The 17,151-nt window shown below is 41.9% G+C and overlaps 1 protein-coding gene across 1 annotated transcript in view; it reads right to left on the reverse strand.

Annotated features, from left to right (window-relative positions):
- WDR70 (WD repeat domain 70) overlaps positions 1-17,151 on the reverse strand; it is a 151,860-nt gene that overhangs the window by 88,207 nt on the left and 46,502 nt on the right. Inside the window, exons 8-9 of the mRNA XM_060236068.1 lie at positions 16,176-16,329; positions 14,069-14,145 (exon numbers count right to left, since the gene is read on the reverse strand). Of these exons, the coding sequence (XP_060092051.1) occupies positions 14,069-14,145; positions 16,176-16,329 (231 nt within the window). The remainder of the gene's footprint in view (positions 1-14,068; positions 14,146-16,175; positions 16,330-17,151) is intronic.

Raw genomic sequence — 17,151 nt, forward strand, 5'->3', positions numbered from 1 at the left:
TTTGTTTTTGTGTGTGTGTGTGTGTTTTGTTTTTTTTTGTGTGTGTTTTTTTTTGGGGGGGGGGGAGCAGGAACGCAGTTCCGGCTGGCTTGATATCAGGGTGTGTGTCCTAATATGCAAATGAATTCCTGTTGGGTCTTTTCTACAAAAAAGCCTGCGCAAAACAATGGTGACATCATGGGGTGTGACCTAATATGTAAATGAGTTCCTGGTTACAGGTTTATGGACTTGTCGGTTCATATTATTTAACTTTTTATTATTTTTATTCTGAACTGCCTAGAATGCCAGCTAGAGAGAATGGCAGCATGTGAACATCTCCAAGATGGAAGTGGAGCCAAGCCCATTCCAACACAGACCAAGGATCCCAGTTTAGAAAATTCCACACCAGGATACCATGGAACTACATGGGGATAAGTGAAGGAAACTAAGGCTGCAATCCTCAGAACACTTTCTTTGGAGTACACCTCATTACTTGCAAATAGGACAGCTTTGCTTTGCTCACAAAGGAGGAGATCTTCTGCTTCAAAATGGCCAGGCTGCTGTTGCTATTCTCCTTGTGGAGCTGTTTTTGTAAGAGGTCTCTGAATTGTGAAGACCTGCTCTGCATGTAAGCAAAACCAAAGCAATATGTGCTGTTTATTGAAATATCTGGTATTGGCCTTGGCATGACTTCCCCGCTACTCCAGCTGCTCAGAAAGCTACAGCCTGGCCAGCATTAGCTGTGTGCAAAGGCGCACAATGTTTGTATAATACTGTAATGACGCAGAAGGTATTCAGGCTAATAACTTTCATCCCAAGATTTTGTGCACCACAGCCATGATGGAAGAAGCCATCTGTATGGAGAAATGGATAAACACCGCTCCCCTGGCTGAGACTGGATAGGCTAATTTCCACAATTGCAGAGATGGACAAATTGCGAGCAAAATTTACTAAGAGAATATAAGAACATAAGAAGAGCCGCACTGTATCAGACCAATAGTCCATATCAGACCAATAGTCCAGCATCCTGTCTCACACAGTGGCCAACCAGTTTCTCTGGACAGCCAACAAAAAGGCATAGGGCTTCCCCAATGTTGCCTCCTGGCTCTGGGTCAGAGGATTAGTGCCTCTGATTGTGGAGGTTCCCCTCAGTCATCGTGGCTAGTAGCCACTGACAGACTTATCCTCCATTAATCTATCTCATCCCCTTTGTTCCTGTGGCCATTGCTACATCCTCTGGCAGTGAATTCTACATTCTAATCACTCAATGTGCAAAGTAGTATTTCCTTCACTCCATCCTGAAGCAACTGCCCATCAGCTTCAGTGGATGCCCTTCTAGTCTTTTGGGAGAGGGAGAAAAGTTCTCTTGGTCAACTCTCTCCACTTGCATAATTTTATAAACCTCTATCATGTTCTTTCCCACCCACCCCCCTTAGTCATCTCCTTTCTAAACTGAAAAGTCCCAGATTCTTCACAGCCTTTCCTCTTAGGCAAGGTGCTCCAACCCCCTAATAATCATTGTTGCCCTCCTCTAAACTTTTTCCAGCTTTGCAATGTCCTTTTTGAGACACAGTGACTAGAACTGTACACAGTACTCAGAGGATATCGTTTCCCCTAGCAATCTAAACCAGTTGCCTTCTTTGTGGCAATGTAGAAGTTCTGGAGTTGGCTACAATTAGGCGCTCCCTCCCCCCTCAATAAACTGGAGAGTATAGTATTTTCTTCCAAGTCAGCAATACAATTTACCTGGCCCAAATCCAACCAGTTTCCTTTGAAAACAACAGAGACAGAAGCATGCTAGACAAAATCCATTATTTTGGCTCAGGGATTCCAGAAGCAAATCCTACTGAGTTTCTGAAATGCCAGCTATCACTTTTACCATGCCCTTCTTCCAAGGCACTCAGGATGGCTAACCCAGTTCTCCGAGGCTACTGCAAGATAGATTAGGAAGAGAAAGAAAAAATGGCAATGGCCTAAGGTCACTCCAGAAATTTCAGGGCTGAGCTAAGATTGGAATTTGTATCCCCCAGGTCACAGACCCAACACTCTATGCTTGCAGAATGTATATCTAATGGGCTGGATGCCAATGCAGGAAGGGTTTCTATACTGTAAGAACCTGTAAGTATTTCAGTGTGTGTCAACCATCACTCCTCATTATACCCCTTTATGGCAGTGAAATCCCAATAGCCAGAGTTAAGAGAGGTGGATACTGCTTCCAACGCAGTGCTGTTCCCAAATAAGCCATTTTACTTTCCTCCATAGGCTTGAACACATCATTATTAAGAGAGCAATTTAAGAGGGTGTGTTTGAAGACACCGTTTGAAAAGGGGCTGAGCCTGCTCCCTGACTGTGGCAATCCCAGACATTGAATACTTGAAGCTGCCATGTTTATTTATTTAATCGGATTTATTAGGCTGTCCTTCCCTGCAGGCAGGGCTCAGAGTGGCTTGCAGCAAAGACATGTGTGATAAATAGATTAAGTTAAAAACTGGTATTGAAATACACAAAACCTACATCAGCAGATAAAACAGTCCAACGTCCAAGATGGTGGAAGAAAATTTCAGCTTCCATAAGCCTCCTGGAAGGAGAAGGGGGGGAGATGAGAATGCTGGATTTTATTCTTTCCTATAGCTGTCCTCAACCAAATGCCTGGTGGACCATCTCTGTTTTGCATGCCTTCAAGAAAGGTGCAGATGTGGATGTTCTTTGGCAGAGAGTTCCACCAGGTGGGGACCAGGGACGAAAAGCCCTGGCCTTAGTTGAGAACAGCTGGATCTCTTTCTGGTCAGGGACCACCATACACTCCCATACACTGAGTCAGCCTCCTGGTCTGTCAATATCAGCATTCTATGTGGCAGAAGGTACTCAGGGTACCAAATGGGGGCCTTTCCCTTCACCTGTTACCTGGGATTGAACCTGGGGTCTTCTGCATGAAAAGCCATAGCCCCTCCTCCTCCTCCTCAAGCAAGATAATATATTAATACCTTCATAACCCCATTCCAGGTTCCATTTCTTGGTCACACTGGAGCGTGACACATGTAGGGAATCAGAATTTTTAATATATGAAAATCTAGTTATTCTGCTGTAGGTAACAAGGATGCAACAACCCAAACAAGTAAATACTCTTAGATTTATCCCTGATAAAAGAAAAGCAATGGACTAAAAGAGGGAAAAAAGAGCTCTTGGAGAATGTTAACGAGTCTGAATGGTAACTTGAGTGAGCTAGAGGGTAGGAAGCAGCAGATCCCATAAAGCGGCGTTTCCCAAAGGCAGGGTCGCAATCCTGCACCGGTCCGAGGAGCCCTCAATGCCGATCCGCGGGGCCGCCATTCCCCTGGCCACCCCTTCCCCCGCATTGCACCTCCCTCCCCTGGGTCGCACGCCTCTGTTCCTCCTTCTCCTACCCTCCTCCACCTCGGGCTGCAGGTCAGTTTCATGCTGCGCAAAGCCCTTCCGCCCTCCCCACCATCGCCCGGAAATTGGCGCGGAGCTCATTCCACGCCTGGCCAAGCCGGTGACAGCTCAAACAGACCATGGCCGAAAAGGGTGCCTGGCTCCTCCCTCCCTGGCACTTCCTGTTTCCAACTCTTTCTTTCTTTCTTTCTTTCTTTCTTTCTTTCTTTCTTTCTTTCTTTCTTTCTTTCTTTCTTTCTTTCTTTCTTTCTTTCTTCATTCTCTCTCTCGCTCTCTTTCTGTCAGTCAGTCTTTTCCCCAGTCTTCCTTCCTTCCTTCCCTTCCTTCCTTCCTTCCTTCCTTCCTTCCTTCCTTCCTTCCTTCCTTCCTTCCTTCCTTCCTTCCTTCCTTCCTTCCTTCCTTCCTTCCTTCCTTCCTTCCTTCCTTCCTTCCCTTCCTTCCTTCCTTCCTTCCTTCCTTCCTTCCTTCCTTCCTTCCTTCCTTCCTTCCTTCCTTGCCATTGCTAATCTGAGTAGACCTGGGGTGGGTGGGAGAAGCTTTAAACACCCTGCCATTTCATGTTTTCCCAGGCTGAGAGCATTTTATATTTTCAGTTTTCTGCTGTGCGGTCCTTGTGCTTTTTCTTAATGTCTTATTTTTACAATTGCATTGCAAAATTCCACTATTCTTCTACCTTTCCTAAACAAAATATTGCAAGAGTTTTAGGTTTGTTTGTACATCATTTCCTGTCTCCCGGCTCCACCCCCAAAGTATCCTGGCTCCACCCCCAAATTTTAGTGGGCCACAAAGGAGAAGTGTAAAAATAACCGGGCTGTAGGGGGGGGGGGAGTTTGGGAAACCCTGCCATAAAGGAATTTTCTACAATAAACCAGCTGCAAGACAACCACACTACTGGCTCCGATGACAAATCACAAAACTCAAGACTGCTACATTTCAAGGTTGGCTGCAATTCTATTTCTGAATTGAAGTGGGGATGGGGAGGTCGGAAGAGAGCGAGAGAGACTAGGGACATAGAACACCTGCTGTGCGGGAATTTAATATCACTCAGTTCCATCTCGCTTATTCACAAAAATAGTCATCACATGTGTGGTACGAAAAAAGCCAGATAGCAAAACACAAAAAATCCCCAGTGATTCATTTCATATTCCCATTTTATTTTAACACGAAAAACCATGCTTCGGGGGGGTAAAGGTAAACCTTATTTCTGTCCTGTTCTTAATGCATTTCAAATAATAATGTTTCAAATAACATGTTTATCCATTTATGAGAAACAAGCTTTCATTATTGACCCAATTATAAATGGTAACATGGCAGAAAGTTCTGAAAATTCCAAACATTTCAGGATTGGACTCTGAGCAGCTCCTCTTCAGTGAAATAAATGTTTTAAACACACAACTTTTTCAAAAAGTACAAAGTCTACATTCCACTAAAGTTACAGGAACACCATCCAAATTAATATAAGCTAAATGTGGTTGGCTGCTAGCCCTCCTCACATGGAGAGCTAGAGTCCATAAACACCTTTTCATCTAGTAAAACTAACTATCACAGGAGCCAGTAATGAATCCATTGTTACCTACAATTTTGACTAACGGTTGCTGCAAAGTAGGTTTTGTGAAGAGAGCAAATGCAGCATTTCAATTACAAAACAGTGCTTGTTTTGTTGTTTAAAATAAGCTTTTTGCAGCTTATTCAGAAAAAGTATGTATGAGCAAAATGAGTTTTTGCTTTGAGATAATATAAAAATATTTCATTTATACATTTTTATTAAAACTGCTTTATTGTCATATTTCTGATCTCAAAACAGAAAACAATTGAGTTTCACGCTACTGTAAATCTTATTTTGTACATCATGGGGATCGATACTTCAATATTACCTTTGATACTGCACTAGCAAATAGGTGAGGGGATTTCCCCTTAAGGCTCACCTAATATTGACTTTACTGTCCTTCAGGCAACAAGCCAAAACACTGCTTTTTACCCACATGAGGCAAGGCCTCAGAACCAGGAAGGAAAGCTAAATGGTCCTTGCCCTCCCATTGGGCAGTTCCAACAAAGGCCTGGTGATGACAGTGGTTGAACAGAGAGAGAAAAAAGCACCTCCAGCCAGTGGGAAAGCCAGGTAGGTGGCACATACAGGGCAGAGACCTTGGGCAGCCACTGGAGCCCAGCCACTTTGGAGGGCATGGTGGGACGAGGCCTACAACTCAGAGCAGGGCTGTTCCACCATTTGTTTTCAGGCAGGCTTTAAGATCTATTTCTAGTCTGTTCTATGGACATCATTTCAGCCAGCTGAAAATTGTTTGAGAATGGTTTTATGGCCCAGCTTGTTTTAAATAGCAGCCTGAATAGCCCAGTCTAACCTGTGCTAATCAGAACTTGGAAGTTAAGGCCCTGAACTGGACAGCCAAGGCAAGCCTGATCTCATCAGATCTTGGAAACTAAGCAAGGTCAACTGTGGTTGGATGGGAGACCTCCTTGGAACACCCAGTTGGGAAGACAGGGGCAGGCTCTATTCAGCCACCTCATCGGATCTTGGAAAGCTAAGCATGGTCAACTGTGGTTAGTACTTGGATAGGAGACCTCCTTGGAATATTCAGTTGGGAGGATAGGGGCAGGGTCTATTCAGCCACCTCTCTGAACATCCTCCAGGCCCACAGTAGGAGTCAGTCACCAGAGGTCTCCATGGCTTCCAGGTGCAAAGACACACACACACACAAATAAGAAAAGAAAAGAAAAGAAAAGAAAAGAAAAGAAAAGAAAAGAAAAGAAAAGAAAAGAAAAGAAAAGAAAAGAAAAGAAAAGAAAAGAAAAGAAAAGAAAAGAAAAGAAAAGAAAAGAAAAGGGAAAGGGAAAGGGGGAGAGAGAGAAAGAAAGAAAGAAAGAAAGAAAGAAAGAAAGAAAGAAAGAAAGAAAGAAAGAAAGAAAGAAAGAAAGAAAGAAAGAAAGAAAGAAAGAAAGAAAGAAAGAAACTTTTTGATAGCAAATCATTGGCATCATCTGGAAAGCCTTGGGGAGACAGTTGTGAGATAAAAAGTTACACATCTTATTTATCATTCAAAGACACAAGTTTCACTTACAGATATAAGGATAATTATGATTCCCTTTTCCTACATAATAATCTTCATGAGAAAGGCTAGTGGATTTTAGGTAAGCACAAGATATTTATTTCTTAATTAAAGAAGCAAGAACCAGGTAAGCCTGGAGTACCACATTAAGGCTCTTGAGCAGTCATTTGCAACACTGGGGAGCCACCTGCTGGTAAATTGGAAAAATTAGGTCCCACAGTCAGCACCATGGCTGAAGACCAAGATCAAAAAATTAGCCATGTTTGCCCACTTCACATTTCTTTAAACAATCTGAGCTTAAACCAGCCAATTTCTGTGGAATTTTATAGGCAAACTACTCGTATCATTCACACTAACCACAAAGTTGAGACCAATAAGACTTTTTAAAAATGTCATCACAGCCAACTTACAGCGACTCAGTACAATTTTCAAGGCAAAAGATGAATAGAGGTGGTCTCCCATCCAAATACTAACAGGAGCTGACCCTAATTAGCTTCTGAGATGTGACGAAAACAAGCTAACCAGGGCCATCTGGGTCAGTGCAGTCAATAAAACTACACTGTGTTAAAGAAATGACCATGTGTACAGTAACAACTTTGCACACGCCAAAGTTTTAACAGACACCCTGGTCTTTGCCTGCAGTCTAATATTAAAGCAAGCCCATTAAAGAACAAAAGCTAAATTTCCATCATTAGTCTCAAGGTGTGAGAACAGAATCACAACTGATGTTAACAATGTATGTACAAAAACAACTGAATCTCAATCTGTATTTAATGTCGTCGTTAATGTCGTCAAAGGAGCATTCAATTTGATAATACAGTTGAAGACAAGTTGATACAAACCTAACTGAGGACTGGAGTCCCCTGGGTGCCTCAAGGTAACTCATGTGTAGTTATTTATATTTAAATTCCATTTCTCTTCTAAAAAACGTAATAATATACAGAGGGTGCCCTGGAGGGCCCCCATTCAGACACTGACTGGGCCTACTTAGCTTTATACTGCATCTTGTACCTTCAGATCATACCTTGGTCTACTAACTCATCTTAAGATACGTGGCACAGTTTTTACTGCTGAAGCTTATCATGTCCAGCCCTGTAAATTACCTGGACCCACAAGAGCCTTCTCGGCCCCGTGGAGGAAAATGAAGAGAAATTTAGACATGATGAACAAACCGGCGGGTTTTTTCCTCCTCCCATTATTGGTACAAATAGGTTAGCTGGTGGACTGATGTGAGACTGAAGTAGTCTTCAATTAACTCTGCTGAGTTACAACTGCCAAACACAAGTAACTTCATAAATGGAAATGAGTTTCTCTTCCCAATAACCAGGATTTGTTAAAAAAAAAACAAAAAACCCTGGGAATAAGAAAGAGGAAAAAGAAGAAAGAAAATGAAGAAAGAAAAAGAAGAAAGAAGAAGAAGAAGGGAGGAGAAGGAGAAGAAGACCGTATATTTATATCCCACCCTTCTCTCTGAATCAGTCTCAGAACAGCTTACAATCTCCTTTACTCCCCCTCCCCACAACAGACACCTTGTGAGGTTAGTGGGGCTGAGAGAGCTCTCCCAGAAGCTGCCCTTTCAAGGACAGCTCTGAGATAACTATGCCTGACCCAAAGCCATTCCAGCAGCTGCAAGTGGAGGAATGGGGAATCAAACCCAGTTCTCCCAGATAAGAATCCACACACTTAACCACTACACCAAACTGGCTCCTAGTTGCTAAGAAACTAATTTCATTTTGTTAGGGAAAGGAAAGGTCCCCTGTGCGAGCACCAGTCATTTCCGACTTTGGGGTGATGTTGCTTTCACAACGTTTTCACGGCAGACTTTTTACGGGGTGGTTTGCCATTGCCTTCCCCAGTCTTTTACACTTTCCCCCCAACAAGCAGGGTACTCATTTTACTGACCTCGGAAGGATGGAAGGCTGAGTCAACTTTGGGCTGGCTACCTGAACCCAGCTTCCGCCGGAATCGAACTCAGGTTGTGAGCAGAGAGTTCAGACCACAGCACTGCAGTACTGCTGCTTTACCACTCTGCGCCATGGGGCTGCTTCATTTTGTTAAGGTGCCTGCAAAAGGCAGACTTGGAGGTCCTCAACCACCACGCCCCCTCACCCAACGGAGAGAACTGAAGTGCAGCAGCCATGCTCCTCCTTGCCAACTCCAACATGGGGGCAAGGCAGGCTCTGGTGGCTCTTCATGGAAGAGGACTACTGGGACTCTTCCCATTAAAGTAAATGGCCTCCATTTTGACATCATGATTAACTGGAGTTCACATTCCATTACTTGTAAAGTTACCTGCTGTTACTTTCATTATTTTTGCTACGCAATTTATTTCTATTTAAATGGTTCAGGCTACCGAAGAACAAATGTACAAGTAAAGATGCAGTAAAAATGAAATGCTTGACATCCATAATTACACTGTATTTCAAGCACAGTAGTAAAACAAAACCCCATGTATTTAACTTTTTTAGGGTTTTGCTTTTGTGATTTTGTTTATACTTCGCCTAACAAGCATGTGCTGTAAAAATAGTTAACAGGGAAATAACTAGAGATGATGGCTAGCTTTGTTTAATGTCTCCTGAAAATTTTTCATGAACAATCTAAGCATAACTGTTAAGAACATGTGTATTAAGTTGATGTAAGTGGAATAAAAGTTTTATGAATGGGGGGGGGGAATGATTAACTGGAGTTAAAAGTGTTTTTTCTTTCTGTCTAATGTGTGGTGGTGGGGGGGGGGGAAGCATACAAGTCTGGCAGTAACCCTCTTCATGCCTGGCACAAACTCTAGTATGTTCTAGTTCAAGGAGGGGCTGTGGCTTAGTGGTAGAGCATCTACATTGCCTGCAGAAGGTCCCAGGTTCAATCCCTGGCACCTCTAGCTAAAAGGATCACGTAGGAGGTGATGGGAAAGACCAGTCTGAGTAGACAATACTGATCTTGATGGACCAATGGTCTGATTCAATATAAGGCAATGTTCATGTGTTTATAATGTCTGAATTAAGCTCTTCCATTAAAGTGTTTTCCTTTTTTCATAGATTAGCAAAAACTATCAGCCCTGTCTACGCTGATGAATATTTATTCCCACGGCTTTTTTTGAGCAGGAATGCACATGAACGCAGATGTGGCTGGCTTGGCATCAAGGAGCGTGGCCTAATATGCAAATGAGTTCCTGACGGGCTTTTTCTTTTTCACTGCAGTTTAAAACTGCTCCCCCAACAAAATGATTGCAGAGAAAAACATACCGGTAAGTGAATTCTTTATGTTTTCCCATCCTCTGAAACATGGGCTACAAATTCTTAGGGACGAAGTTTATTATGTTAGATTAGGAAACCTCTGCGTGTACACACACGTTTTGCTCAAAAGTCAGGTCTATTTTAACAAGCATCACCCAAGTTTACAGTCAACAGAATCAGATTCTAACAGCTGTTTCAAAATATTACGTTCCCACACACTTGTTTTTCTGTCGCCCCCTTTAAGCATTTTGAAAACAAGAGAAATTGATTGCTTCCTTCAGAACAAAAACCACTTCCCATAGATTACAGGCTACAATAATAATAACGGTGCCTAATTTGCCAAAGTAGTAAATGCATTAAGCAAACGAACATCAGAAGGAGGCATTTGTTCCTATTAGCTGCTCAGAAACCAGGCTGCCAAGAAAAATAGGAGAGTTTGGGAACAACCTTGCGATTTCTATTCCTAAGGCTGATGGAAACCAGAAGCCTTTTGCAGAGACTAGTTCTCTGAGAAAAGTTATGCTTTCACAATGCCAGAACATGGAAAAGCATACATTATAAACAATACAGAGGATGTGGCCTAATATGCAAATGAGTTCTTGCTGAGCTTTTTCTACAAAAAGCCCTGTGTGAAACAATGGTGACATCAGGGGGCATGGTCTAATATGCAAATAAGTTCCTGCTGGGTTTTTTCTACCAAAAAAAAAAGCCCTGCTAGAGACATTTTCAAGGCAGTTCAACCTCTGTGGTGGACCAAGGAAGTTGCCAAACAGTGGCTGAGTGGTAATTTAACAGACATATTTTCATTGACTAAAATGTATTTATTAATTAAAACATGTATGCCCCCTCCCCTTTCCACTCAGCTCAAAGATTAAATGACACCGCATGGCAGGTAAGAAATTCACCTATGAAAAGAAGCAACTGCTGGGAAGAGGTGTCTTTTCTACATGGGACTTTTAAGTGGATGGGTAAATCCCACAGTGGTTCTATACATTACTGTCATCATTCACTGGCGAATGGCCACATTCTAATAACCAGGCTGTCCTCCAATCCCAAGAATCATCCGTATGTTTTCTATAGATATTATACAAACAAGCCAAGTTAGTAGGTGGCCGCCTACCCAAAACCATGTAGGTGCTATGTGTATGTGTGAGACTCAGGGTCTCATGTACCTAATACATACGTATCCCATTAAACCTACATGCATGCATACCCTTGCCTGTCCAGGGTTTCTGTGGCAGATCGGCTCAGCGTGTGCTTTGGGTTATGTTTGAAGTCCTGCCTATGCACCATGGGAACTGTGTGAACTGAATCTCAGAGTGCATGGTTTTGCTTAGATGCCATTTTACACAATGGAACCATAAAGGTCTTTTCTGCTGTTCACGACACCTTTACTGTGAACAGCACAGATATACTGGGTCATACTGTACGAGTAACTCCCTTGATGCTGAACGTACTTCCTGTTTCCTCCTTCCCACAGCCGCCTTCCTCCTTGAACCTTTGGAAGCCACTCTGAAAATCAAGGAACTTTTTGGGGAGACTGACAAGCAGTAGAGGGTGCTGTAGCTAGAGCAGGGAATCGGAAACCCTTTCCATTCTTCTGCAGTTGAAAGCATCTTTCACTTGTTCATGGGGCTATTAGGATACTGTCTCATTTTTGTTTTACAAACAACATATTAATTTGGCTGTCAAATGATTACTTAGAAGCCAGCCTCTGAGAGAACTTCTGTACATGCTTTCTTCCACCTGTGTATATACAAATCCCCCTGTAGAACACAGCTAATTCTGGAGAAGAAAAGTCTTCAGAGAGAAGGTTTCACTTCAATTAGTATGAAAAGTAGCTTTGTCAAACTGACAAATGACTCTTGTTAATGTATAAAAGCTCTGCTAGAGTATTACATTTACAGCTCCTTGAGTCCCAATTTTGAACTTTAAAGTGGTATGTGAACACACAAGAGACACTTGCTGCCAGCAGTGAAATAGTTCCAAATACTTTTCTTATTAAGTAAAGTAATTTTGGTATCTTTGGGAACATAATTAGACATTCATTTATACCACTGATGACATGTTTTAGTCACTCGACTGGGACAACAATTTCAGTATGGAATTGCTGAACACCTATTTGGTACAGCTACTAAACACATGTTTATAAAAAGAAAACTAGGACGTCTGGGATTTTTAAAAATCTAATTTTTTTGCTGTCCAAAAGCTGTTTCACCGAGTTAAAAAAAAAGATTGTTTTTAAACAAATTATGTAATATAAAAGCAAAATGCTTTACAACTTGTATCCCTGGTAGACAGATGTTATTCCATCTAATCTTATTTGTTACTGGGATGTTAAGAATTTCTTACACAGAAAGCTCAGAGAAAAAGTTATAACATCTTACACACAAGATGAAAGCTCCAAACAGATCAACAGTTTCCTTTTTCTTTACATAGTTGGGCAGTATCCTACCACTCTCTGCGGAGAAGATAAAGTTCTCCAGCATTTTCTCTATTGCTACAATTCTTTCTGGTCCCTTGAGGTATCAGTTGGGGGAGGGGGGGGAGGGAGTCTTGGGCCCTGTATGGAGAAACAGCTGTGTGAGGGGGGGCTGGAGTGGACTGAGGTGGGACAATGAGTTGAGCTTGCTCCTCCTTCCTGTTCTGTACAGCTCTGCTCATGAGAGGAGGCAATTTCATCTCCTTGACCCTCCCCCTGCTGCAGCCTGCCAACCATCATGGATATTCCTCTGCCAATGATGACCAGGTTCATCATATTCCAAACCATGACATGAACTTCCAGACACTCAGATGGTTTAAAGAAGCTTTTGTGCATTCATTTTCAACCCACTTGGCACTTCAGTTTCTATGCAGCAGCACTTTCCAGGGGTGGAAGAACAACCATGATATGGTACACAGCTACAAAAGACTGCAGTTTGCTACAAATAATGAAATGACTGATTTCCAAGTTGTACAGAAGACGTCAGAGGAGTATCCAAACTTGAGAAACCCCAAACTCACTCTCATGACGACAAACTAGTCTGCCATTATGTGTGAACATGTCTATGGTCTACACAACCCTCAGTTCACCAGACTTAGATTCAAGAGCAAACAATGATTTGCCACAAATAAAGGAAGTGAAGGAGGGAAATTGGAGCACATGAAGGAGAAAAGGAAGGAGTGCGAGAGCTTGACTGTGGCTTGTCTTTTATGTAGAAGATTTACAAGAACTGGGTCTCCTGGTGTCAACAAGCTGAGTGCACAGCCATCACAAGCACTGTGAATTCACTGCCACAGGAGGTGGTGGCGGCTACAAGCATAGCCAGCTTCAAGAGGGGATTGGATAAAAATATGGAGCAGAGGTCCATTAGTGGCTATTAGTCACAGTGTGTGTGTATATGTATATGTATAATTTTTTTTGGCCACTGTGTGACACAGAGTGTTGGACTGGATGGGCCATTGGCCTGATCCAACATGGCTTCTCTTATGTTCACTTAGTTACAATACATCCAAAATTATTTCTTGCAATATTTATGAATTACATAATTAATTCACCAAAAAATATCTAAACAATTCCAGTGTAATTAATATAATCTAAAATATAAAACTGTTACAATCACAGAAGCTCACAGGCATAATCTTCTGCTATTGACAATATACAATTCCCAGTTGCGTAAAGGTGTTCGCAGATGCAGTACAGTTTAAGGGAATAGTTTCAAGTAATACATCCTTTATAATGCGAGTTAAAGAGACAGTTCCAAAGCAGTTCAGAACACACAACAACTGTTGCATCAATATGCAAACTAAAAACTCACACCTGAAAATTATACAAATTTCAACATAGGAAATTAAATTACCTGCAACATGGAGTGGTCTCTTTTGCAATCTAAATCCTGCACAGCCTATGCTGAGATTTACTAACCATAATCACAATTTATGAGAGACAGGATCTGATATGAGAGCCTTCTGAGTTCTTTGAATCCTTCCATGCGGTTTGAAGAAGTTCGTCAAAATAGGCAACTTACCTAAGAGATGCATGCAGGATACTGTCACTGCTGTGAGCTGCTGTGACTGAGTTTATATTAATAACACTGCAATTACTTAGATACTTTATTGGTGAACTGGTTATATAAATGCATAAATATTACAAAAAATAATTTTGGATGTATTGTAATTAAGTGCTTATGATGCTTATACACTCAATGTTTCTTTATGCAGAAGATAGCAGGACAGCTAACGCAAACAACGGTTTGATGTGATGTTTGCACAGAACCCCCTAAGTGATTAATAATACTCATTAGACACCTTCTGCACTAAATTCTGCAAAGAGAATGAGCAGAAAAACAGAAATACAGGAAGCCTTCAAATGCGACACAGGAATCTTGCGACAACACTCACCCATCATTAGAACACGTCAAAAACTCCTCCTTTATTTTGGGATGCCAACAGCCTGAATTAAGCATTGCTGTGTGCCCCTGGAAAAAGTAACAGAATGATAACCATTGCAGCAACCAATATTTTAGTTGAACCATGGATTTGCTCTCTTCATTGTTTGGACATTTCAGTCCACAAGTACATTTTAGTCATTCCTATTAACCACATTGATATAGTCCTCATGACTGGTTCATGAAGAATACATGAAGCTGCCTTCAGGCTGTCTACTCTGACTGGCAGCAGCTCTCCTGAGTCTTGTGCAGTGGCCAAGTTTTAAAATAATTTGCATTATAAACTTTCCAAAAATACATTCACCTAGAATACACACCTGGAAGAACCATATTCTCATAAAGTCATAGCGATGACCAAGGATTTCTCAGTAAAGCTCCACTGCCTGATTGGAGATCCTCAGGACTGAATCTGGGATCTACTGCATACCAAGCAGCTGTTCTACTACTGAGCCACAGCTCCTCCTTAATCTAAAATTATGACTCTCGGTTGCCTAGGTTTAAAGATGCTCAACTCTTCTGGTCCTAGTTATGCCTCCATTCTCACCTCCACATGTCTACACGTGTCATGGTTCTGCTCAACTAAACGAACTAAAGATATTTAGGAAAAAAGGAATAATCTGAATAAGCGATCGCATTTTCCTAGTCACCTGATGTTAGGGAAAGAGGGTATGTGGTTAATACTAAGCAAAACAGAACAAAAGGCCTGTTTTTTCCACCGCGAATTCCACCATCCTTTCAAAGTCAACCTGTCAAACTAACAGACATTTCAACGGGCGGCAAACTGCTATGGCAAACATTGTAGAAGCTTATCTACTACTAGGTGACAGGTATCAAATATTTAATAGGGCTCCATTATAACTACACTTATCTTTTGACTGCAATGAAATCCTAAACCTTTATAATTTTGCAGTAAGCAAGAAATAACAACCATTCATTTAAAACAGCTTCCTCTATGTATTCTGCTAAGCCAAAAGAAATATCTTATGGACATGAATGGCAACAAGCAATGAAATTTTTATAAAAAACTTAACTATGTGGAAGAATGTAATAAAAATTGTTCTCTCTAGAGCCTGTCTCACGAGTTGGCAGAAGATCGTTTACTGCTGAATGCCAGTTATTAATTTTAGTCATGATATAAGCTGTTCATCCTGTGTGACAGACAGGAATGAAACACAAAGTGGTCCCACGGAGCCGTTCATTGAGGGCAATTCCAGGGCTTCCATGGAGCCCAGCTTTCAGAGTCCATCCATTAGTTTCAGCACAGGAAGGAAAGGAAATGTGCTTCCTTCTAGAGAAGTGGTCGCTTCTATTGAAATGCACAAAGAAGCCTACTTGTACACAAGAGAGTGCAGAGAACTATGGATCATGGCCAGCAAATGCAGACGTTAACACCAAGTTGCTATAGAACTCAGCAAGAGTTTGAGGACAGTTACATTTTACAACAAACACAAGGCTGCCTCTGCAAATGGCATCCTTCTTTATGAGGAAAGAGGAATGAGAGAGAACGAAACCAGTGTTGTGGTGGCAGACTGCTGCAGCAATGTCATTTTCATCTGTATGTCCAATCAAATCTCCCGTGGCCAATCAGAAGCCATGGTGGTCAAGAGCCATACCTGGCCCCACCCACTTTCTGAATACACTTGGCAGATGCCTGATAAGGTATCAGCGGGTATCACAGTGCCTATGGACACCACACTGGGGGACCCCTGATAAAAGGCATACCTGTGCTTGACATCATCATGTTGAACACTTCCTTGCCTCTGCCAGCAACCACCAACAATGCAGAGAAGAAGGCAAAGAACCACACAATAAGACATCAGGACAGGGGATACATTTTAATACATGTTAGAGTGTAAGAGGTGTAAGAACTTGACACAAAGCCATGGTTTTCAGGGGCACTTATGCAGATGATGCTCTAGCACTCTGCAAGTTATTTACACTGATTGATCATACAAACAAGCATAGAAGCGCCAATGTCAAGAGTCTTTAAGCCTCTGCTATGAGCAGGAAAAGGGATCTAAAAGAAAACTACACACTCCAATTAAGTATTTTCTGCTTACCTTGGTGTTTGCCATGTCTACAATGTACTGGTCCCCTTTTACGCACTCCATTACAGGGAAGCCATCCCGATCAAGGACTTTAGCTTGAGAGTTACCAGAGACAACAAGAATTACATCCCCTGTGCTGCTATATTGCAGGGACCTGATCTGGTGACTGAAAAAAAAAATAGGGAACTTAATTTTCCATAGGATCACCTAAACAGAATATTATCTTAATTCTCACAATTTTTAAGAAGTGAAGATAATTTTATAAAATAACTTGGAAAGCAGAATTACTACCACCACCTTTCTTTCTGGAAAGAAATGCTTAATTAAAAAAAAATAAAACCAGTTATCATACATTACAAGACATGCCCAGTTAAATGCAAACATGCTGGGTTTGATCCTGTGCTTTTCTCCCATTGTGCCTTCTGCTTATGCAAGTCCCATAAACTAATAAGTTTAGCACAAGAACAGTCCAACTGTGGCTCAGAAGCAATGTTCCCTCTAAGATGCAGTCTTGTGAGCAAAAATTCTACTTTGTGAGCTACTGGCATTAAAGTTGTGAGCTACTGCATAAATTAGTGTGCTCTGGGGTCATCCTTCCTGAGCTAAGACAAAGATGTGTGAGTTGGAGACTAAAAATCTGTGAGCTAGCTCACGCTAACTCAGCTTAGAGGGAACACTGCTCAGGAGTCACATGTGGCTCTTTCACACATCTTGTGTGGCTCTCAAAGCCTCCATCACCCCATTGGCTTGCTTGGAGAAGGCATTTCTCTTTTTAAATCGCTTCCCCAAATCAAGCCAGCTGGCAGGTTGGAGAATGCATTTCAAGTTAAAATTGCTTTTTCCCCAGCACTCCCTCCCTCCCTCCCCAATCTTCCTTCCTATTCTCAAACATCTGACATTTATTCTAGGTGGCTCTTATGTTAAGAGAGCCAGTTTGGTGTAGTGGTTAAGTGCGCGGACTCTTATCTGGGAGAATCGGGTTTGATTC

This window comes from Heteronotia binoei, chromosome 4, assembly GCF_032191835.1.
Source record: "Heteronotia binoei isolate CCM8104 ecotype False Entrance Well chromosome 4, APGP_CSIRO_Hbin_v1, whole genome shotgun sequence".
Taxonomy (NCBI): domain Eukaryota; kingdom Metazoa; phylum Chordata; class Lepidosauria; order Squamata; family Gekkonidae; genus Heteronotia; species Heteronotia binoei.